The sequence below is a fragment of the Papio anubis genome, chromosome 7 (genome assembly GCF_008728515.1).
Source record: "Papio anubis isolate 15944 chromosome 7, Panubis1.0, whole genome shotgun sequence".
Classification (NCBI taxonomy): domain Eukaryota; kingdom Metazoa; phylum Chordata; class Mammalia; order Primates; family Cercopithecidae; genus Papio; species Papio anubis.
The window spans coordinates 35,658,156-35,683,867 of NC_044982.1; the positions used below are offsets into that span (position 1 = coordinate 35,658,156).

The 25,712-nt window shown below is 35.5% G+C and overlaps 1 protein-coding gene across 10 annotated transcripts in view; it reads right to left on the reverse strand.

The window, feature by feature from the left end:
* PCNX1 (pecanex 1) overlaps positions 1-25,712 on the reverse strand; it is a 203,654-nt gene that overhangs the window by 41,585 nt on the left and 136,357 nt on the right. For all 10 annotated transcript variants that reach the window (XM_003901999.4, XM_009211866.4, XM_017961304.3 and 7 more), the window contains 6 exons: positions 24,906-25,047; positions 24,014-24,191; positions 21,382-21,490; positions 20,132-20,261; positions 16,581-16,639; positions 14,682-14,897 (listed from right to left, as the gene is read on the reverse strand). In XM_003901999.4, the coding sequence (XP_003902048.3) occupies positions 14,682-14,897; positions 16,581-16,639; positions 20,132-20,261; positions 21,382-21,490; positions 24,014-24,191; positions 24,906-25,047 (834 nt within the window). The remainder of the gene's footprint in view (positions 1-14,681; positions 14,898-16,580; positions 16,640-20,131; positions 20,262-21,381; positions 21,491-24,013; positions 24,192-24,905; positions 25,048-25,712) is intronic.

The following is a 25,712-nucleotide window of genomic DNA, read 5'->3' on the forward strand; positions in this document are numbered from 1 at the left end:
AGTGGAATGTTATTGAAGTAAAAATACAAAAACAGATTAAATATACAATGAGACCCATAGCAATCTAGTGCCAGCAAAGTATCATCTATTACACTAATGTCAGTTTTCATTTTGTTCTGTGGTCTTGTTTCAACTCAATTTGTAAATTCCTTATATTATGTAAAGACTATAATCATACTTAACTGTATAAAAATCAGACTGCACAATAATTTTTTCTTCTTTAAAAGTAATATTAATACACACACCATCCATGTCTGAAAACCACTGCTTTGAGAGAAACTGATACCATGACACCTAGTCCCAGCTGATGGTGGTGGTGGTACAATGAAAGATAAGGCTAAAAAGGTTTTTACGGCCAAGCTGAGGAGCTGTGCATTTAGCCCTCTATGGCTCTCAATAATTCCACTATTTCATTTTTTTGTTTAATAACTGTCACCAACACTTCCATAATAATGTTACATAGTGTCGACAAGAAAAACCCTTGACTTGAACCTGACACTAACAGGAATACATGCTGTGGGTGACCATTTTATATGATACTCCCTAAAAATATATAGGCATATCTTGTTTTACTGTGCTTTGTTTTATTGCTCTTTGAAGGCACTATGATATCTACAAATTGAAGGTTTTTGACAACCTTGTGTCAAACAAATCTATTGGTACCATTTTTCCAACAGCATGTGCTCACTTCCTGCTCTGGATCACATTTTGGTAATTCTCTCAATATTTCAAACATTTTATTACTATTGTATCTATAATGGTGAGTCCTCATGACTCCCTATCACGAGAACAGCAAGGGGAAAATCCACCCCCATGATCTAATCATGCCCCACCAAGCCCCTCCTCCAACATTGGGGATTACAATTCAACATGAGATTTGGGCAGGGACACAAATCCAAACCATATCACCGGGATGGGCCAAAAGTTAGGCCTCATGTACCAAATGGCCAAGTTGTGAATGCAAAGGAAACATTCTTGAAGAAAATTAAAAGTGCTACTCCAGTGAACAAACAAAAGATAAGAAAGCAAAAAAGGCTTATTGCTGATATGGAGAACGTTTGAGTGGTCTGGAGAGATCAAACCAACTATAACATTCCCTTAAGCCAAAGTCTAATCCAGAGCAAAGCTCTAACTGTCTACAATTCTATGAAGGCTGAGAAGCAAGGAAGCTGCAGAAGAAAACTGGAAGCTAGTAGAGATTGGGTCATGAGGTTTAAGGAAAGAAGCTGTCTTCACAACGTAAAAGTGCACGGTGAAGCCGCAAGTGCTGACATTAAAGCTGCAGCAAGTTATCCAGAATATCTAGCTATGATCATTGACGAAGCTGGCTACACTACAACAACAGATTTTCAAAACAGACTAAACATCCTTACATGGAAAGAAGATGCCATCTAGGACTTTCACAGCTAGAGAGGAGTCAATGCCTGGCTTCAAATCTTCAAAGGACAGGCTGACTCTCTTTGAAAGGATCCAATGCAGCTGCTAAGTTTAAGTTGAAATGCTCATTTACCATTCCAAAAATGCTAGAACATTTAAGAATTATGCTAAATTTACCCTGTGCACTATAAATGGAATAACAAAGACTGGATGACAGCACATCTGTTTATAGCATGGTTTACTGGATATTTTAAGCCTACTGTTGAGATCTTCTGCTCAGAAAAAAAGATTCATTTCCAAATATTACTACTCATTGACAATGCACCTGATCACCCAAGAACTCTGATGGAAATGTACAAGGACATTAGTGTTGTTTTCATGCCTGCTAACACAACATCCGTTCTGCAGTCTGTACATCAAGAAATAATTGCAACTGTCAAGTCTTACTACTTAAGAAATAAATTTTGTAAGGCTATAGCTGCCACAGAGGGATTCCTCTGATGACTCTGGGCAAAGTAAACTGACAATTTCCTGGAAAGGATTCACCATTTTAGACGCCAGTAAAGACACTCATGATTCATGGGAGGAGGTCAAAATGTCAACACTAATAGGAATTTGAAATAAGTTGATTGTAACTCTCATGGATAACTTTGTGGGGTTTCAAGACTTCAGTGGTGGAAGTAATTGCAGATATATGGCAGGAATAGCAAGAGAACCAGAATCAGAAGCGAAATCTGAAGGATGTGGCGGAATTACTACAATATCCCAATAAAACGTAAAGAGATGAGGTGTTGCTTCTTATGTTTGAGAAGAAACCAGTTTCTTGAGAGGAAATTGACTCCTGGTGAAGATGTTGTGAGCCTTGGTTAAAACAACAACAAAGGATTTAGAATATTACATAAACTTGATTAATAAAACAATAGCAAAGCTTGAGAGCACTGACTCCAATTTTGAAAGAAATCATACTGTGGGTAAATGCTATTAAACAGCATTGCATGCTACAGAGGAATCCTTCATGAAACAAAGAATCAATAAGTGTAGCAAACTTCATTATTGTCTGATTTTAAGATCTTGCCAAAGCTGCCCCAACGTTTAGCAATCACCACCCTGACCAGTTAGCAGCCATCAACATCGAGGCAAGACTCTACATCAGCAAAAAGATCACAACTCACTGAAGGCTCAGATAATCCTTAGCATTTTTTAGCAGTAAATTTTTAAAATTAAGATATGTAGTACATTCTTTCTTTAGCCATAATGCTATTGCACATTTAATACACTACTATATAATGTAAACATAACTTTTATATGCAGTGGAAAAGCAAGCAATTTGTGTGACTTGCTTTATTGCAATATTTACTTTATTGCAGTGGTCTGAACCCAACATGCAATATCTCCAAGGTATGCCTGTAATACATATACATGTATTTCAAAATAGTAAGAACATACGCAATATTATAAAGTGTCTTTTAAACCAATAATAGAAATGAAATTTAATCAAATGTTTTCTGACATCTTTTGAAGACCATGTTTTACTACAGTGACCTATTAAAACAGAAAGAATTCTATTAATTTGCTAATATTTAAACTGATGTAAAAACTGAAAAATGGGTGAATATTTTTAGAGATACTATATGGTTTGGCTGTGTCCCCACCCAAATCTCATCTTGAATTGTAGCTCCCATAATTCCAAGTGTTGCGAGAGGGACCTGGTAGGAGATAGGTGAATCATGAGGGCAGTTCCCACATACTGTTCTCATGGTAGTCAGTCTTGAGAGATCTGATGGTTTTATAAGGGGTTTCCCCTTTTGCTTGGCTCTCATTCTGTCTTGTCTGCTGTATTGTAAGATGTGCCTTTCACCTTCTGCCATGACTGGGAGCCCTCCCCAGACACGTGGAACTATAAGTCCATTAAACCTCTTTTTCTTTATAAATTACAAAGTCTCAAGTGTTTATCAGCAGTGTGAGAACATACTAATATAGGCACTTATAAAAAAGGACTGCTAGTTTCTGCTTACTGTGCAATTGCAGGATTTTTGCATCTATAGTCACAATCAAAATTAAACTATACTTATTTTTTATAAACATATATACGTATATATACACATATGTGTACATGTATATATACACATACATATATACACATATGTGTACATGCATATATACACATACATATATACACATGTGTACATGTACATATACGCATGTATATATACACACGTGTATATATGTATATATACACATACATATATACATGTATTTGCATATATGTATATATCATACAATGTATATAAAACATAAATTATATATATTTATATATGCACATATACATACATGCATGTATGTATATGTGCATGTATGTGCATGCATGCATATTTATACATGTATGCATATATACATGCATGCACGTACATATACACTTATGCATACACACATGTATGTATACATGCATGATGCATATATGTATACATACATGTGTACGTACATACATGTATATATGTACATAAGTTCACATAGAAATAACTAGTTTAATTTTGCTTGTGACTACAGATGCAAAAATATATGTATATATATTTTTGTATACATATATACATATGTATGTGTGTGTGTGGGTGTGTGTGTGTATATACAAACCTAAAAAGCCTACCAACAAAAAGAGTCCAGGACTGAATGGATTCACACAGTATATGTATACATACATATGTGTATATATACATGTATACATGTGCATATATGTGTATATGTATATATACACACGTGTATATATATATGTGTGTCTCTCTCTCTATATATATATATATTTTGAGATGGGAGTCTCATTTTGTCACCTAAGCTGAAGTGCAGTGGTGTGATCTCAGCTCACCGCACCCTCCACTTCCTGGGTTCAAGTGATTCTCCTGCCTCAGCCTTCTGAGTAGTTGGGATTACAGGTGCCCGCCACCATGCCTAATTTTTTTTGTATTTTTAGTAGAGACGAGGTTTCGCCATGTTGGTCAGGCTGGTCTCGAACTCCGGACCTCAGGTGATCTGCCCACCTTGGCCTTCCAAAGTGTTGGGATTACAGGCGTGAGCCACCGTGCCCAGCCCACTTAGTCGCATTTTGGTATCAGTATTACACTAGTTTTTTAAAAGCTTGGAGAAATTCAGCTTTTTTCTCCATGTGCTACAACGAGTTAGAAATTTCTAGAATAAACTTTCTGAGCTTTTTTTTTTAAATTGCAAAACTGAACAAACTGCTCCTGAATGAATACTATAATGACTACTGGATATATATAATGAAATGAAGGCAGAAATAAATAAGTGCTTTGAAACCAATAAGAACAAAGACACAACGTACCAGAATCGCTGGGACACAACTAAAACAGTGTTTAGAGAGAAATTTATAGCACTAAGTGCCCACAAAAGAAATCAGGGAAGATCTAAAATCAACACCCTAACATCGCAATTAAAAGAACAAGAGAAGTGAGAGCAAACAAATTCAAAAGGTAGCAGAAGACAACAAATAACTGAGATCAGAGCAGAACTGAAAGAGAGACCCAAAAAACCCTTCAAAAAATGAATCCAGGAGCTGTGTTTTTGAAAAGATCAACAAATAGAAAGACTGCTAGTAAGATTAATAAAGAACAAAAAAGAGAAGAATCAAATAGACACAATAAAAAATGATAAAGGGGATATCGCCACTGATTACACAGAAATACAAAGTACCATCAGAGAATACTATAAACACCTCTATGCAAATAAACTAGAAAGTCTAGAAAAAATGGATAAATTCCTAGACACATACACCCTCCCAAGCATAAACCAGGAAGAAGTCGAATCCTTGAACAGACCAATAACAAATTCTGAAATTGAGGCAGTAATTACTAGCCTACCAACCAAAAAGGGTCCAGGACCGGAAGGATTCACAGCTGAATTCTACTCGGGGTATAAAGAGGAGTTGGTACCATTCCTTCTGAAACTATCCCAAACAATAAAAAAAGAAGGATTCCTCACTAACTCATTTTATGAGGCCAGCTTCATCCTGATACCAAAACCTGGCAGAGACACAACAAAAAAGAAAACTCCAGGCCAATATAGCTGATGAACATCAATGAGAAAAATCCTCAATAAAATACTCGCAAACTGAATCCAGCAGCACATTAAAAAGCTTATCCACCATAATCAAGTCGGCTTCATCCCTGGGATGCAAGGATGGTTCAATATACGCAAATCAATAAATGTAATCCATCACATAAACAGAACCAATGACAAAAACCACATGATTATCTCAATAGATGCAGAAAAGGCCTTTGATAAAATTCAACACCCCTTCATGCTAAAAACTCTCCATAAACTAGGTATTGATGGAACCTATCTCAAAATAAGAAGAGCTATCTACGACAAACTCATGGTCAATATCATACTGAATGGGCAAAAGCTGGAAGCATTCCCTTTGAAAACCGGCACAAGACAAGGATGCCCTCTCTCACCACTCCTATTCAACAGAGTATTGGAAGTTCTGGACAGGGCAATCAGGCAGGAGAAAGAAATAAAGGGTATTCAAATAGGAAGAGAGGAAGTCACATTGTCTCTGTTTCCAGATGACATGATTGTATATTTAGAAAACCCCAATGTCTCAGCCCAAATTCTCCTTAAGCTGATAAGCAACTTAGCAAAGTCTCAGGATACACATCAATGTGCAAAAATTACAAGCATTCTTATACACCAATAACAGAGAGCCAAATCATGAGTGAACTCCCATTCACAACTGCTACAAAGAGAATAAAATACCAAGGAACACAACTTACAACGGATGTGAAGGACCTCATAAAGGAGAACTATAAACCACTGCTCAAGGAAATAAGAGAGGACATAAACAAATGGAAAAATATTCCATGCTCATGGATAGGAAGAATCAATATTGTGAAAATGGCCACACTGCCCAAAGTAATTTACACATTCAATGCTATCCCCATCAAGCTACCACTGACTTTCTTCACAGAATTAGAAAAAACTACTTTAAATTTCACATGGAACCAAAAAAGAGCCTGCATAGCCAAGACAGTCCTAAGCAAAAAGAACAAAGCTTGAGGCATCATGCTACCTAACTTCAAACTATACTATAAGGCTACAGTAACCAAAACAGCATGGTACTGGTACCAAAAAAAATATATAGACCAATGCAACAGAACAGAGGCCTCAGAAACAATGCCACATATCTACAACCATGTGATCTTTGACAAACCTGACAAAAACAAGCAATGTGGAAATGACTCCCTATTTAATAAACGGTGTTGGGAAAACTGGCTAGCCATATGTAGAAAGCTGAAACTGGACGCCTTCCTTACACCTTATACAAAAATTAACTCAAGATGGATTAAAGATGTAAACGTAAGACCTAAAACCATACAAAATCTAGAAGAAAACCTAGGCAATACCATTCAGGACGTAGGCATGGGCAAAGACTTCACGACTAAAATGCCAAAAGCAACGGCAACAAAAGCTAAAATTGACAAATGGGATCTAATTAAACTAAAGAGCTTCCGTACAGCAAAAGAAACTATCATTAGAGTGAATTGGCAACCTACAGAATGGGAGAAAATTTTTGCAATCTATGCATCTGACAAAGGGTTAATATCCAGAATCTACAAAGAGCTTAAACAAATCTACAAGAGAAAAACAACCCCATCAAAAAGTGTGCAAAGGATATGAAGAGACACTTCTCAAAAGAAGACATTTATGTGGCCAACAAACAGATGAAGAAAAGCTCATCATCAGTGGTCATTAGAGAAATGTAAATCAAAACCACAATGAGACACCATCTCACGTCAGTTAGAATGGTGATCATTAAAAAGTCAGGAAACAACAGATGCTGGAGAGGATGTGAAGAAATAGAAATGCTTTTACACTGTTGGTGGAAGGGTAAATTAGTTCAACCCTTGTGGAAGACAGTGTGGCAATTCCTCAAGAATCTAGAACTAGAAAAACCATTTGACCCAGCAATCCTGTTAATGGGTATATACCCAAAGGATTATAAATCATTCTACTATAAAGACACGTGCACATATAAGTTTATTGTGGCACTGTTAACAATAGCAAAGACTTGGAACCAACACAAATGCCCATCAATGATAGACTGGATAAAGAAAATGTGGCGTATATATACCATGGAATACTATGTAGCCATAAAAAAGGGTGAGTTCATGGCCTTTGCAGGGACATGGATGGAGCTGGAAACCATCATTCTCAGCAAACTAACACAAGAACAGAAAACCAAACACCGCATGTTCTCACTCATAAGTGGGAGTTGAACAATGAGAACACATGGACACAGGGAGGGGAACATCACATACCCAGGCCTGTTGGAGGGTGGGGGGCCATGGTAGGGATAGCATTAGGATAAATATCTAATGTAGATCACTGGTTGATGGGTGCAGCAAGCCACCATGGCATGTGTATACCTATGTAACAAACCTGCATGTTCTGCACATGTACCCCAGAACTAAAAGTATATTAAAAGAAAATTGCGACATGAAGTTGAAACTATTTCTTAGGTTTTATGTGTTATTACTTCACTTTTCTTTCTTTCTGGGAAGTTTATCAAATGTTTTTAAATGAAGAAATAACACAAGAGTTGTATTTTGTGCAGATCACTGTTAGTGGTGGACAGAAATCAGATGTGGCAAGAGGAAATGTAAAAGTTTGGACAGTTACTCAACTGAGGTCTCTTTGTTCATAGCAGCAGAATAAGGAGAATGGGATACCTGAATTAAAGCAGAATGTTTTTACTCTACAATTCTAATCCCAAGACTATTTCTACCCAATATGCCCTACTAATATATTTTGCTCAGAAAATGAAGTCAATAAGTATAGGAATTAATATTAATAATTGAAAAAAGAATTTTTTTCTGAGCAAAATATATTATGAGGAAATATTCTATTTTCAATTATTAATATTAATTAATAGGGATTCTGGGGTATCTATAAGGAACTATTACCAATTGTTCCCTGGATTAGCTAAATCTTCCAGCCACTTCATAATGAATATACTGATAAAACTAAATAAAACAATCATGAAAACTAGATATGTTTAAACTAATCTGAGTAAAAATGGAAAGGAATCCAGTCAGCCAAACATACTATTGATGTGTAAAGTTTGACTTGTAAAACTGTACCTGGTAGTTTACACTTAGCAGTAAAAAATTAATATGGAAGAAGGTGTTATCAGAAAATTCTGATATAGACAAAAAAAATGACTCATAACCCAAATTTTTCACATAAAGTTTACATGTAAAGAATCTAGAGCATCTGTAAAATAAAAATGGAAATGAGAAGTATGAATTGGTTTAACTAAGATCTATAAAAACTGACCAAGAAACTTGTTTCAATATTACTTAAAAGTAAGCATCCAGGATAGACAAATAAAATTTAAAAATAATAAATTGGCTGAATGGAGTCTGTCTCAGAAAGTAGATAAAATGCTCAGCAGATCCAAATATCTGCCTGGCAAAATAATGACACTTTGGATTAAGATTTGGTGGAGGGGTAGGTGAGACGGGATCACACTATAAAGAAAAGAAAGTAACCAAAGATCACATTGACATGTGAGCAAGAATATACTCATCCCTCATGAGAGCTCTGGAATGAACAGAAAGAAGAAAAGGCTATACACTTATATTATTTAATCATTCTATGAAACTAACAAAATACCTATTATATACTAATTGCTGTGTGTGATAGGTACTGGGTATATAATGATAAATGAAGCACATGTGATTCCTGCCCTTGGGAATCTGCCTATATTCTAAAACAAAGATTGATCAACTTCAGCCCTGGGCCAAATCCAAGCTTAGAATGGTTTTGATATTTTTAAGGGGTAATTTAAAAGAAAGAAAAAACAACAAAGAAGAATATGCAACAGAGAATGCGTATGGCTCTCAAACCCTAAAATATTTACTGTCTGGTTCCTAACAGAAAAAGTATGCCAACCCTTTGGCTAGAGAAAAAATAAACTTTAAACAATAAACACAGTCACATGTTGCATAACTCTGGGGATACATTCTGTGACATGCACTGTTAAGAAATTTCGTTGTGCAAACATCATAGAATGTACTTACACAAACCTAGATGGTACAGCCTACTACACATTTTGGCTATATAATATAGCCTATTGCTCCTAGGCTAAACACAACTGTACAGCATGTTATAGTACTGAATAATGTCGCTAACGGTAACACAATGGTAGGTATCTGTGTATCTGAACATATTGAAACACAGAAATGGTACAGCAAAAATATGGCAAAAAGATAAAAAATGGTACATCTATATAGGGCACTTGCCACAAATGGAGTCTGCAGGACTGGAAGTTGCTCTGGGTGAGTCACTGAGTGAGTAGTGAGTGAGTGTGAAGGCCAAGGGCGTTACCATACACTACTGTAGACTTTATAAACACTATACCTTAGGTTACATGAAATTAATTAAATTATTTTCTCCAACAATAAATTTACCTAAGCTTACTGTAACTTTTTTACTTTATAAACTTTTAATTTTTTAAAACTTTTTGACTATTTTGTAATAATGTTTAGCTTAAAACACAAACATATTGTATAGCTGCATAAAAATATTTTTTCCTTATATCCTTATTCTGTAAGCTTTTACCTATTTTTAAAATTTTAAATTTTTTTTGCTTTTTAAACTTTTTTGTTAAAAACTAAGACAAACACACACACATTAGCCAAAGCCTACACAGGCTCAGGGTCATCAAGATCACTGTCTTCCACCTCCACATCTTGTCCCACTGGAAGGTCTTCAGAAGCAATGACATGCATGGAGCTGCCATCTCCTACGACAACAATGACTTCTTCTGGATACCTCCTGAAGGACCTGCCTGAGGCTCTTCTTGAGGAGGTATCACTCTTTGAAAAATTGTGTCCACAACAGTTTGCTTGGTTTGTTTCTTTCATTCATCAGAGATTTGCTTGTATGCAGATAATGCAGCAAGAACATTCCTCTCTATTAATGAAAACCTTTTGGTGTTATGGTCCATGTTTTCAAAATTTTAAGGAGCTTGTTGAGGTCTGCAAAAGATTCCGCTAAAACCCTTCACTGTGAATTTTCTTGGGTTTCGTCTTTTTCTTCTCTAGCAGTTTCCCTTTCTCTCGTCTGTTCTTCAGCTATGAGTTCCTGTTCCAGTTCCAACAACCCCTCATTAGCCAGTTCCTCAGGAACCACCTCTAGGAGCTCATCAATGTCACCCTTGTCCACACCATGGTTAAAGTTGTTTGCCATCTCCAACCACAGCCATGTTGATTTTTGCAATCTCTTCATCCTTGGCAAATCCTTTGAAGTCACAGATGAACCTCTTGAGTGTCTTCTTCCAGATACCATTCATACCCGCATTGGTGACATCACCCTAAGCAAGGTTCTTGATGCAGTCATAGACATAATCCTCCCAGAATTGTATCAGTGTCTTTTCAGTGTCTTCCTCAGTTGCAGAAAAAGTCTGGGTAAATGTCCTTCTCAGGCAGTAGGTCTGAAAAGCTGCTATAACTTCTTGATCCATCGGTTGGATCAGAGAGGTGGTATTTGGAGGCAGAAATACCACTTTGATACCAGGATAAAGATCACCAATAAAAGGAGGATGTGTGAAGCATTATCAACAACAGGCACAATCTTGAATGGTATGTTATTCTCCAAACAGTACTTCTCCATGGTGCTGGCAGAGTAATTCAGGAGGGCATCTAGGAAGAAAAGCTGGGTCATTCAAGACTTCTTATTGCTCCTGCAATACACTGGCAGTGTGTGCTTAGTGATAAGCTTGAAGGCCCTGGGGTTCTCACTGGGCCAGATCATGAAGGGCATCCATTTGTAACCTGCAACATTTCTCCCATGCAAGACTGTTATCCTGTCCTTAATGACTTGAAAGCTGGCATTGACTTGGCCTCTTTACGGATCAAAGTCCTTTCCTGTATGTTTTCAGAATAGCAAGCTTTCATCTATACTGAAGATTTGCCCTGTGAAGTAATTTTCCTCACAATCAGCTTATCTAGAGTTTCCAAAAATTCTTCGGCTGCTTTCACATCAGCATTTACAGACTCACCATTCACCAGCTTTCACATTATGCAATAAATAACAATTCTTGAATAAAATCACCCAGAGCTAGCAGAAAATTCAACACTGTAGTTGTGTTCAACCTTTTCTTTCAATATTGCAAACAAACTTTTTGTTTTGTCTGTGATTGTCGTGATGCTGAGAGGTATAATATGCTTCTGTGTCTGGTCTTCAGTAGTTTTTCCATATATGATTTAGGCCCTTTTCAAATTTTTGTTCATCTTTTTGTCTTCAATGAAGCAGATCCTTTAATGGCTTCTGTCACTTTGCTCTTGTTCTTCAAGATCACAGCTATGGTGGAATGGGACACAATTACCTGGCAATAACCATTGCTGATTTGCCACCTTCATAGTCCTTAACCACTTTTAATTTAGCTTCCTGGTCAATCTACTAATGGCCTCTTCCCGGCAACATTAGCTGTGAATTTTGTACATGTAGGGGCCATAAAACAAAATGACACAAGATCAAATCAAATACAGAGAAAATGATGCAATAAAGAGACACAGTAAATGTGAGATGTATGACTCTGCCACTGGCATAACAAGACATACTGTTCTAAAGTAAACTTTTTTTTTGTAAGTACAAGGAGGACATTCTAACCATAAAAAGTATAGTATAATATAGTAAATGCATAGTTGTTTATTATCATTATCTAGTATTATGTAGTGTATATAATTGTATGTGCTAGATTTTTATATAACTGGTAGCACAGTTTTGTTTATACCAGCATCACCATAAACACAAGTAATGCTTTGTGATAGGACAGAATGGCTACGATGTCACTAACAGGAATTTTTCAGCTCCATTATAATGTTAAGGGACCACTGTGATATATGCAGTCCATTGCTGCAGTCCATGACTGTGTAAGAATCTAACAATAAAAACATGGTAAAACGAGATAATCACATACGATAGGTGGCTAGAGAAGGCTTCTCTGAGAAAGCGACATTCAGGCAAAGGAATTAGCCAGACGGAGGATTAGGGGAGGAAGAGAGATGACTGGTACTTTCTGGCAAAATGAAGGGCAATAAGGAGTCCTTAGCAAAGAATTTAGCGCATCTAAGAAACTGCAAGAAGGCCAGTGTGGCTACAGTGAGTGCGGATAGTGCTGTAAAGTGAGGATGGAGAAAATGGCAGAGGCTAGATCACAGAGTACTATATGATGTGTTCGGGCATTTGAATTCTATCTTAAATGCAATGAGAAGTCACTGGAAAATTTTAAGCATAAGAATGCCATGATCAAATGTGTCTTTAAAAAAATCCCGGCTGGGTGTGGTGGCTCACACCTACAATCTCAGCACTTTGGGAGGTCAAGGTGGGAGGGTCACTTGAGCTCAGGAGTTCAAGACCAGTCTTGGCAAGATGGTGAGACTCCTATCTCTACAAAAATTAAAATTAAAAAAAAATTAGCCAGGAGTGGTGGTGTGCACCTGTAGTCCCAACTGCTCAGGAGGCTGAGGCAAGAGGCAACTCCTTGAGCCCAGGAGTTTGCGGATGTAGTGAGCTGTGATCATGACACTGCATTCCAGCCTGGGTGACAGAGCAAGACACCTGTCTCTTAAAGAAAATAAAGGCTCATGTCTGAGTTAAGAATTAAAGGTATCCCTTGTTACCCAAATCTATAGGATTTCAAATAGTCAAGGTTGCTGTATTTTCAAATTTGAGTTTCAATTGGCAAATAATTAGCATTTACATAGCAAAAGATTTATCCAAAAGTTTATCTGAATCTACACAATACCAGAGACTGAAAATCTGGATAACTTTTCTGATTTGGAGAACTACTGATCAATACGATGGAGTGAGTAGACGGTAAGAAGAACACTCCCCTTCCATTTCACATATGTAGAAATGTTAGATAAAAGAGCCTCCCAACACATTTGTTTTAAAAATTAAATTAAAATTTAAAAATAAGGATGAAGTCTTCAGGTGCCAAAACTTAAAAAGGAAGCTAAAAGTCACAGCAGTAGTAGGAATGGTGGTAAGGGTATGCTAACTTTTGGATGAGCCTAGTTGGATTAGGTTTGAACAGCGTGGGGTTAAGACTCCAGAAGGTCCTAGGCTTCTGATGGGAGAGGCAGAAACAAATATTCATAAGACAAGAACAGGATATTTTGAAGAATGAGAGAATATGAATGGATTATAAACAGATCACAAGTAAACATCAACATTTACTCCATTGAGTGCTGCATAGCTAAAGATTTATTTCTAGCCAACAATGTAACTTCTAGACTAGTACTTGCTCCACTAACATAGACACTCCATAGCTTAAGGTGCAAGCCTTCTTATGCAACACTAGGATGAAAATAAAGCTGTGGGGTTATAGATCTGGCTTTGCCCTCTTTCTAATCAAATGCTTTCTTGTTTCTATTCCAGACTAAAAATGCTCCAAAGCACTTCGAATAGATAAAAAACTCTCTGAAAACTCTTAAGTCAAAATGTTTCCTACACTGGAAAGATATTCAGTAACAGGACTTGAAACATCCTATGAAACCAGTTTCTACTCGTGCTTACATGTTATTCAGTTTTACAGGAATTGATAATATCAAGTTGATGTTTCTGAATGCATGATTTTCTGTAAAGAAATAACTTTATCAGTACATAAAACTGTAGAGGGCTGATCAAAAGGAAAATGGCCAGTAACTACCTAATGGGTACAGCGTTTTATTTTGGAGTGATGAAAATGCTCTGGAATGAGACAGAGGTGGTGGCTGCCCAACACTGTGAATGTACTAAATGCTCCTGTGATTTCTTCGCTCTAAACATTAATTTTATTTTATGTGAATTTCACCTCAATTTAAAAAAATTGTTGAAGACAAAGGCATGGTGTCTATATGAACGTAACTCAGTTAACTATTCTGCCTCACACAAAAATTCAGCATTCCATGCTGCTAGCCGTCCAACAAATTTATGCAACTGGTCACAAAAGGGACCAGCAAGAAACCATGCACAGAACAACAGAAATTCAACATATCCAGGAAAACAAATCAACTATACACTAACACTACTACTTTTATATATAAAGCCATATTGCAAATATGATTCTTCTTGGAATATGGAATGTGGGTGAAAAAATCTAATACTTACTCTTTAACAACTTTTCTCATTCCACAATCCCAAATATCTAATTCTATGACAACTTCTGGTTTGAGAGAGAAACATGTAAAAGTAAGGTGCCACAGGAGTATGCTACAGAAATAAAAGGTGAATGAATGTCTTACCTCTGAATTCAAGTCCCCGCAGCTGAAAAGTGATCAGACCATTGCCTATCTCTATAAGGTGTACTAATGCATTGAGATAGTCAGAGGCAAGGATGAAACAGTCCCCCGTACTGTAGTTTCCCCATCGTCCTAGCAGCAAATCACCACAGAGGCTGTGTTGTAGGGATCTAGTTAAATGCTCATAAAAGATGGAATTCAGATTGTTGTCATCTGATCCTATAAAAAGGGATTTAAAAAAAAGTTAAATTTCACCTTAAGTCCTCTTGACAAACAAGATTGTTAAAAATATTAAAAACTTCTCGCACATATTTATTTGACAAGGAAAATAACATTCATACCCTTACAGTTTCTACATACGTAAAACACAGGAAAATGAATTTAGATTTAGAAGTCACATAACCTCCCAGAATCTATGGTTCTCATTCACAAAATGTGAGAATTTGACTTGAAGCAATCTAAGGACTTTTCGACCTCCTCAACAGTTAGCAATTATTCAATAAAATATGCCTTATAATTAAAACCATGTAAGAGAAATGAGAAAAATAAAAGAATTCAGAAGAAGAACAAAAAGACTATTTAGTAAAGGAAGCAGATAAAATAATACAAGATTTGAACAAATAAAACATAATATAAGATTTGAACAAATGAGACAATCAAAAAGACGTTGGTTAGTCAATATTAGCCATGTTGAGACGAAGGGGAGGGGAGGGGAGGGAAGGGAAGGGAAGGGAAGGGAAAGAAAGAGAAAGAGAGGAAGGAAGGAAGGAAGGAAGGAAGGAAGGAAGGAAGGAAGGAAGGAATTAAAATAAACATCACTTAATAGATTATATGACCATCTCTAGAAGTAACTCATGCAAAGCAATAATCTGTAAATGCATGCCCCAAGTATAGTATTGCAGAACGGTAAGATATTCAAAGTGTAATAATTATTTTAAACCTAGCCTAACTGAATGAAATAATGAAAGGAAACTCCAAATTCTAATGTCAACACAATGGCTGTATCAATTCTATGTCAGCACAACACAAAAATGTATATACTGATTCAAGACATGGCCTTTGGTTATGCAGAATGGCGTCATCAGCAAGATAAATCTAGCCCCTTACAAGCACATACTAGAGCTGAAATGCTTATTTTCTCTACCAGAACATGATGATGATGGTCATTAGTATCAAATAACTAGTTCTCCTTAGTCCAATGTTATCACTGAGAATTAATCAGATTTGAGGGAATTTATGAGTCAAATGGACACAAATATTCCAGTGTATTTGAGAGTAATATTCATTTTAGTAAATTAATACACTGAGGTTCTGGTTGATATGCTAATCTCTCATTCTCTGTGACAGATTACTACTGAGTGGGCCAATAAAATGATGTTTCCCAAATGATAAGACTAAGAACCATACTTTAGATAATGGTAACACCAGCAAGGTGTCACCCACTAAAGCTCTATCCTGACTGGCATATGCCCCCACTTGATGACATCTCTGTACACAATAAACTGAATCAAATTAAATTAATATTGACCTAAACATTGAGGGAAGGGTGGAAGGAAACATACTAATAAAACATGTGTCAGTCTGATTACAGACCCTTGAAAACATCTGACCAGTTTTATTTTAACATTTTTCTACATTTTAACCTATGTAAGAACTATCTTTGAATGGAATTTTTCATTCTTATAAGCTTTCTTAAGATGCATTTTATAAACGGTGGATATATAAATTGTAGATACTGTAATTCATATATATTTTGCAAAAGTAAAACAAATACTTAGTTTTTAAAAGTGAATATTTGGGATTCATAGAGGATTCCCAACAAGTTAGGAGTGAATATAAACATATATATATATAAAAACAAATCCTTAGACTTGCCTCCTTATTCACAAATAGAGCTATTACCTGGATTTCTATCAAGCTGGGAAGCCAGTCTGGTATTTGAATGATCCACTCGTTTTGTGCTAAAGAAAATAAAACATTTTTAGTAACTTTCTTTACATTAAAAAATATTTAACAATTAAGAGTGAGGGAGAAACTATAGGAAACATATAAAATAAAGGTTACCACTTTATGAAAATCTCTGGAAAAAACCTGTGATTAGTATAACAATAAAACGCCTTGTTAGCACACTTTTAGGAATTAAAATTCTCCCCCCTTCACCACACATGAACACAGCAGATTTTTTTTTTTACTGTACAGTGTATGGAAAGATATCTATGCACGCACTGTGATAAAAAAGCTGACCAGGATGAAAAAAATGTATACTGTACATGGTTCTTAAAAATTCAAAGAGGTTAGAACATTCTTTGCCAAAGGAAGGTATAATCTATTAATGCTCAGTGATGCAATGTTCTTTGGAACAGTAGTTCCCAAAATGTGGTCCATAGAACCTAAGGCTCTTTTGGGCAGTTTTCCAGATCAAAACTATTTTCAAAGTAACACTGAGCTGTTACTTGCTTTTTACATTGTGTTGACACTGCACTGGTGGTACTAAAGCAATGGTGGGTAAGACTGCAGTGCCTGGGCATGAATCAAGGCAGCAGCACCAAACTGTTCTACCTTTCGCTGCTACACTTGCACAATAAAGCAAACAAAAAATCCAAGTTTCACATAAATATGTCCCTAATGAAGCAGTAAAAAGTATCAAACTTATTAAATCTCAACTCACAGTACAGGCCTTTTTAATACTCTGTATGGCAAAATGAGAAAATATATATGAAGCACTTCTGCTGCCTTCTGAAGTACATTGGCTGTCATGAGGGGAAGCATTTGTGCAACTGCTTGACCTCTGAGCTGAACTAGCTGTGTTTTTTTCTTGGAACACCATTTTTACTTAACCCTGATGGAAAAATTATGAGATTATTTAGATGTGGTCATTTGACAGATATTTCCCAAAAATAAAGAAAGTGAGCCTGTTATTTCAAGGAAAACAACCGGCAATACCTGTTGACAATAATAAAAATCCGAATTTTCAAACAAAAATGAAAATTTGGGAAACTCCTATCTACCACAATAAGCTTGACAGCTTCCCAATAATTAAAATTTCTTTCTGATTGGTGGTGATACCAATGAACATATTTTAAACATCACTACATAATAAAATGTGTCAACATTTAGAAAATCTACATTACTCAGTGAAGTAGTATTTTCTAAATGACCAATATAAAATGTTACAAAATTATGCATGGGTAAAAGATCCATTGAGGGTGTAAGACAGATGAGTGGATTTTGATGTCATATAGTTCCAAAAGTTCACAGACATGGTTTTAGATTCCATATTGCAAGTAACTTTTAAGAAGCTCCCATTTCTTGGGTTTCACTGAAAGATCAAAGAAAAATATCCAGGATTGTCTTAAAAGGCTACTAGAATACTTCTTTTTTGCCTGGGCAAGGTGACTCATGCCTGTAATCCCAGGACTTTGGGAGGCCAAGGCAGGTGGATCACTTCAGGTCAGAAGTTCCAGACCAGCCTGGCCAACACGGTGAGTGTGAAGCTGAATTTTTTTTTCAGATACTTCAATCAAAACAATATACTGCAGATGATTGAATGTATAGGTAGACACGAGAATCCACCTGTCTTTTAATATGCCAGACATTAAGAGATTTGCAAAACTATGTAACAAGGCCACTCTTCTCACTAATTTTTTGGGGGAGTGTAAATATAGTTATTCGTAACTTTAAAATGTTATTTACACAAATATACAATAGATACATCATTGTTATTTTTAAATTAGTTAATAAGTAAACATTTGAAATTTTTGAGTTTTTCTTCCCACTCTAGTAAATATTAGTAGATAAAATCCGTATTTTTAAAACTCTAGTGTTTCCAATAACTTTTAAGAGCGTAAGGCCGGGCACAGTGGCTCACGCCTGTAATCCCAGCACTTTGGGAGGCCGAAGCGGGTGGATCACCTGAGCTCAGGAGTTCAAGATCAGCCTGGTCAACATGGTGAAACCCCTCTCTACTAAAAACATAAAAAATAGCCAGGCGTGCTGGTGGGCGCCTGTAATCCCAGCTACTCGGGAGGCTGAGGCAGGAGAATTGCTTGAACCTGGGAGGCGGAGGTTGCAGTGAGTCAAGATGGCGCCATTGCACTCCAGGAGGTGGAGGTTGCAGTGAGTCGAGATTGTGCCATTGCACTGCAGCCTGGATGACAAGGGCAAAACTCTGTCTCAAAAAAAGAAAAAGAAAAGAAAAAAAAGAGTATAAAGGGGTTCTAAATCCAAAAAGTTAAGAACTGCAGCCATTGAACATTACTTTGGGCTAACTGGTCCAGAATAATAATAATAAACAACACCGAAATTCACCAAAATGGGAAATACCATGTGTGGTTTTAGATAAAGGACCAGAGATTTAGTTTCAAACCTACAAACTAGTCCACTGTTTAAAAGGTGAGATTACAATTTTCACCTATTAAATATGCCAATTTGTGAAAGTATAGAGAGAAAGACAGTAATGGAGATGGTCAGTAGAATTATGAATTAGTACAAGCTCTTTCTAAACCAATGTGTTAATATACATTAAAAGCCTTTAAAATGTTTATGCTCCATAACTCATAACTCCTAAAAGCATTCCCTTCTAGGAATGTTTTCTGAAATAAAATGAAATTTGGAGAGATTACATACAAATACAGTTACTAAGCTTTAGATTAAATAGCTAGCCCAAGGAACTAAGCCTAAATGGAGAAAATAATTCATGCACAAAGATGGTCATTAAAAACTTATCTTCTCAAAATAGCAGAAATAACCTATAAAAATTTAGCTTTAGAAATAGCCAGGTATTTCTAAAAAAACTATAACTCATTATGATGACTGTTATAATGATATTATATAGCATAAAGTTGCAGAGTATTATTAATGTGAAATAATTCTAATATCACTGAAAGAAAAAAATATAAAAATGAACATATTCAATCAGAACAATGTTTAAAAATATCTTCTAAGTAGAAAAAAATGGTTGGGCACAGTGGCTCAAGCTTGTAATCCTAACACTTTGGGAGGCTGAGGCAGGTGGGTCGCTTGAGCTCAGGAGTTTGAGAGCAGTATAGGCAACATTGTGAAACTCTGTCTCTACAAAAAATACCAAAATTAGCTGGCATGGTGGCTCAAGCCTGTAGTCCCCGCTATTCGGGAGGCTGAGGCAGGAGGATCACTTGAGCCCCCAGGAGGCGGAAGTTGTAGTGAGCCGAGACGCACCACTGCACTCCAGCCTGGGCAACAGAATGAGATACTGTTTAAAAAAAAAGACAAGAAAAATAAAAAATAAAAAGTAATTTCCTCTGGCCTCTTTTTTTATACACTTTTCAAATTTTAAAAATATTTATAAAGTTTTAGCAAAAACAAATATTTCAACACAATAAATTATGAACTATAAATTCTAATAATAATGCTGTCAATAGTTTTTCCTAGTAGAAAAGATAAAAATTGTCTTTCAAGTGTTTTACTTTACTCACTTATAGTCTCTCTCCCAGAATTTCACAGGTCGGACATATGAAGTGATGAATATTGCACTTCCCAGAAAGGGGTTCAGTGGAGTAGAGAAGAAGGCCGAGACAGCAGCCTGAATAAACAGCATGGCTGAATCTATGGGAAAACTAGTTAAGGACACTGAAATTCATCTGAGCACAGATACCAAAAAAACCTCACAAAAACCTAGCAGATACATTTAGATTACATCAATTAGAGAACTGAGGGTCACCAGAAGAATACAAAAGAAGGTATCGCTGGGCAGCCATTAAGGGGTCACCAACAGAAAGACGTACAGAAAGTTCAACCTGGTATGATGTTTTCAAAGGAGCCAAATCAATATTTGCTAATACGTATTTAGTAAAAGTTCATACATTAATCTTGGGAAGAGATGTTAGAGTTCAATTTTCCACAAGGTTAAAACTAAAGCTTGCAGATACCGTAAGTCTGTCTTTCCATATCAGTGTGGTTACTAACCCTTACTCCCTTACTATTATTTAGAAAACACTAAGAAATAGTGGGAGTAGAAAATTTTTTACAGAAGTTTAATTCTATCAGTTTCATATCACATTATGAAAAAATGTTTGGTACTTTCATTTATTAAAAAATAATACTAAACATTTCTTTTATGTATTAAAGATTCCTGGACTTTAACATTCACATATGCAAATGTAAGATTTTAAATCAGCATTACTTTCTTACAAAACCTGAATACTTTTCTTATGTTCAGATGATCTGTGGGCCACGGGTATTAATACAAGTTAAACAATCAACAGTATAGGTGTGGATATAAAAGGTTATGGTTTTTTTTTTTTTTTTTTTTGAGACAGAGTTTCACTCTTGCTGCCCAGGCTGGAGTGCAATGGCGCGATCTCGGCTCACCGCAACCTCCACCTCCTGGGTTCAAGAGATTCTCCTGCCTCAGCCTCCCGAGTAGCTGGGATTACAGGCATGTGTCACCACACCCGGCTAATTTAGTATTTTCAGAGGAGACGGGGTTTGTCCATGTTGGTCAGGCTGGTCTCAAACTCCCAACCTCAGGTGATCCGCCCGCCTCGGCCTCCCAAAGTGCTGGGATTACAGGCGTAAGCCACTGTGCCCGGCCAAGATTATGAATTTTTGACAATTTATTACACAGTAAACTTTATCTATGCCTGTGAAAGATTATGCCTATAAACCAACGTTCTTGTCAAGGATATGACTGCCCATTCTTATTAAACTTTAATTAGAAGGATACGAGGAACTGCAAAAGGCTGAGCAAAGGCATGGAAAGCAGAACCCCATGTGATCTGCCACGGGGCAATATAGGTATACACGAACTGCAGTTTATAAAGGAGTTCCCAAAGCTGCAGGAGGAAAAGAATAGCTGTCAGTAAAAAAAAAAAAAAAAAACTTATCAGATATTTGAATTAGAAAATGAAAAATCTGTAAAATGTATTTTCCTCCTAATAGGGAAATGGCATTGAAATTATTTGCCATTTGCATAATAGGAAAAGATGTATCAACTGCCTAAATGCTGCACTTATTTCTGAGTAAAGACACTTTCTAAGTAAAGATAGGTAGCTATATATGGATTTATGTTTCATCTGTTTAAAAAAAAAAAAAAATTCTATGCCCTCTACTGGCCATATTACACTACTACAAGCAAAACAAAGAAAAGTAGAAAGCAGTCAAATAATTGTTCTTGAAAAAAAAAATCAAGATGTCTGCAAAGCTAAAGTAATACATATATTTATTTTATTCTAAGACACATTTTCCGCAAATTTTAGTGCTATGGAAACTGAGTATGTTTTAAACGTAATGTCAAAAGGAATGTGAAAACAGCAGCTGTAATACAGTTGTCACCGTCTGTTTCCATAGAAATTTAGTTGTGTATACTAGGCATCTGTTCATAACCTTAATTGCTGTCAGTGGAAACAGGATACACATTTTAATTTTATTTAAGATTGGATATGTTACAGTTGAGCAGTTTTTCAATGCTGAATCAGAGTTGCTGTACTTGTCCAAGACTGCCTCTGCATGATTAGGCAACAATCCCCTCATCCTTTAAAATACTTTAACTGATTTACAAATGAACTTACTTAACTTCCAATTTAAAAAAAAGAAATCACAACTCCAACCAATTAAAAAATTGTAGATGAACTGCAGTATTTTTGCCATGATTCAAAATTATTTTTGCCATGACTCAAAATTATGCAGACCTCGGAACTAATGTAATCAGGATCATGGTAAGTAAAAGCAGCGTGTATATATCATCATGATGCCATTACAATGACTTAAAAGCAATGACTCAGAAACCTCTTCAGATTCTAAGTGTGAAACAAACTGTACTTCAATTTTAACTGTAACATTAAAGAAAAGAACAATATGTAACAATATGTAAGGGTTGGTAGGTAAAGGGATTTTTTTTATACATGTAATTTTTATTAAAAGGTTATTAAATCCATGATATACCTTACAATGATATCTTAAAGTAAAAAATATATCTGAAGAAATCCCTTGAATATCACCGATTGTCACTGTTAAATTCTATCTACTGACCAATTCGAATACAAACTCAAAGGGACAACTTTCTCTGTTTTGTTCATTGGTGTAGCTTAAGCATCTAGAACAGTTCTAAAACAGTTTTTTGTTTTAAAAAATGTTTAACAATAAAAGTATTAAGAAAATCCAAACTAATGCTAAGTGTAGCAACTATATTTCAAAGATTATTTACTTTATATTTTACTGCAACTTTCACTTTTTTCCAACCAGTATAAGATGAAATACAATTTTCAATCTAAATATTTGAGTTTGTGAGAAACCACATGCTTCTTTATACAATTCTCTGATTAACTTTCTGGCTTCCTCCTTTGGTTAATAACCATACTCACTAGAAAAGGAAATAAATGATAAAAATGCAAATTAGTGACTGAACAGATATAATACCGAAATATTTTCGAAGCTATTTATCACAATATTGAAATTGACTATCAATGAAATGGCTTTCCACTTTTACTGTTCCCCATCCTAGATCAGACTACTATCACATCTGAATTACTGTCATCATCGCTTAAGCTGTTCTCCGTACCTTTAGGTTCTCTCTTCCCCAACTGAAGCCAAATGTGGCTGACCAGGCTAACTTTCCTAAAATTGGAATTTCATTGTGTTTTGTAGCTGTTCATTTGCTTCAGCTCTCTGTTACCTATCAAATGGGATAATATATGTCAAAGTCCTTTGTATGTGGTCAGTGTTAACATGAAATTTAATCACTATTTCACTGACAAATAATCTGACTGTACAGCCTATTTCATTGAGAAAGGTAGTGTGATTCAGCAAAATGATTCTTGGGTTAGGAGGCAGAGGACCAAGATTTTACCATCTAATTTGTAAAAGGCCTAAGAACATCTATCTTATGGGTGGATAATGAATTTTAGCAGCAGCCTGTAAAGTTCAGAGTATTCTGCAAATGTCACATCAATCTAATTTCTGACTGCTCCCACCTAGCCTCAATCTCCTCAGCATCTACCTGTTTCACTGGCCTACAGAGCCCGATTCAATTATTACCACTTCTGTTTCTAAAATTATTCAAAACTATATACTTTTTGAGAGATTCTATATATTTCAAAATATATACTTATTAATGTTTCTCTAATTGTTTTATATAACTTAATCTTATCTTCTCAGTGATAGCAAGAAATATATCTTTTATAAATCACAGTGACTATCTTTGTTTAGGGATTCCAATGTGCTCCTAAATAACTGGTTGAAGAGAGATAACTTAAACAATAATAAATCAAATGAAATGTAAGAAAAATCCTGACTAAATCGCATATAACTCAGGGAGATAGTTTTTATAGATAAGGATATTCCTTTCAGTGATAAATTACCTTGTTGAAGAGTATGGACATAAAGAAGAGATCCAACAGCATGGTCTCTGAAAAAGCTTCATAGTCAAATTTGAAAAAGAGCACAGTAAAGATGACTGTGACATACTGATATGTAGGGCTGCTAAAAGAGGATCGTAGCAACTTCAAACCAGCAATGGTGATCATTAAAGCACCTAATCTGTGACACAAAGAAAACACAAATCAACTCATGACTGAAAACATTAGAAGAGACAGTAACTTAAAATAAAATTCACCATTTACTTTACTAAGCCTACAATATATACCTTAAATGTAAGCTTCCAAAAATGATGTATACAGCTAGATAAATCACATCCTGAAAGTATCTGACTATTCCCTTTTAATTCTATTCATTATGATTCTTATCCTTTAGATTCTTATCCTTTATATAAGGGACCATGTTTTAAAAATAATCGTATTATAATTCTGACATCTGATTCTCTATTTTCTCAATATTTCTATTACTTTAACACCAACTGCATTTAGCAAATGAAAAACATTAATGCAGACTCAACAATAGGTACCTACTCTATTAGGCAGGCTCATCAGATGACTATGGAGGCAACTGACCGTTTATATGGTGTAAGTTACACAGTGCATCAAAATAGCCATCTAATATTAAAAATTAACCTTATTTTTAAAATGTCCTCTCATAAAATATCAATTGACAATGAGATGCCTGGAGTAGAGAATATGCTAACAGCAGAAACAAATGTTTAAAAAAGGGAAGTCAAGGACAAAATGTCACCTAAATTTTTAATCTCACAGTGCCTTGCGTGAAGGAAACAATTATTTAATACTTGATCAACAACTTAAGACATTGTTTATAACAGCCCCCAGTAGTCAGACAATATTAGAAGACTACTATACTTACTCTGTATCCAGTTTCTTTGGACTAGCAATTGTCTCTGCACTGCTGCTCAGTTCATTGAGAACAATCAATGGATAGATTATATTCTTCTCCACAAAAAGAAGCCACACATGAAGTTTCTCAAACCACATCATCGTGGCTGCATCTAACAAGGCAGTATAAATCAAGAAGACTACATGTCATCTAACGTATGAAGTAGTTTGTCAATGTGATGAGAAAGAAAAATTTTACAACTCAAATTTAGTACCAAACTACAAATAAAATGTTTTTAAAAAGCCAGTACTTTAATCAACTGTCAACTTCTGTGAGCTCTCAGATACTTACAAATTTGCAAGTTAGACATGATTTATCATTTAGATGAGTTTCAAACTTTAATTCTTGAAACCTCAGTTTTTAACCATAACTTTTCTCATTTATGCTTATAACTTATCGAAAAAAGATTACTGAAGATCATTAGATTGCTCCTTCCAGCCAAAATAAAAATACGATATGATTTGAATTCGCATACTTAAGAGCAATTTTCATTGCCAATAATTTTTTTCCAATGCTACAATATTATTTCATCGGGGAAAGTGTCTGGGATAAACTAAAAGATTTAAAACATGGTTCTTGGGCTATCTGAAAACAGTATCACCTGGTTTTAGGAAGTTCTCTAAGATATAATATTTTTTCTTTGAGTTGCTAAAATCAGTACAAGGAAAAAAACAACTTTGCTGTTAGTAGTATAAATGTCAAAATGTTATGCTGAAACAAAATTTGTATTTAGACTAAATATTCTAAGGTTAAAAAAATAAGATCAATAATTTATTT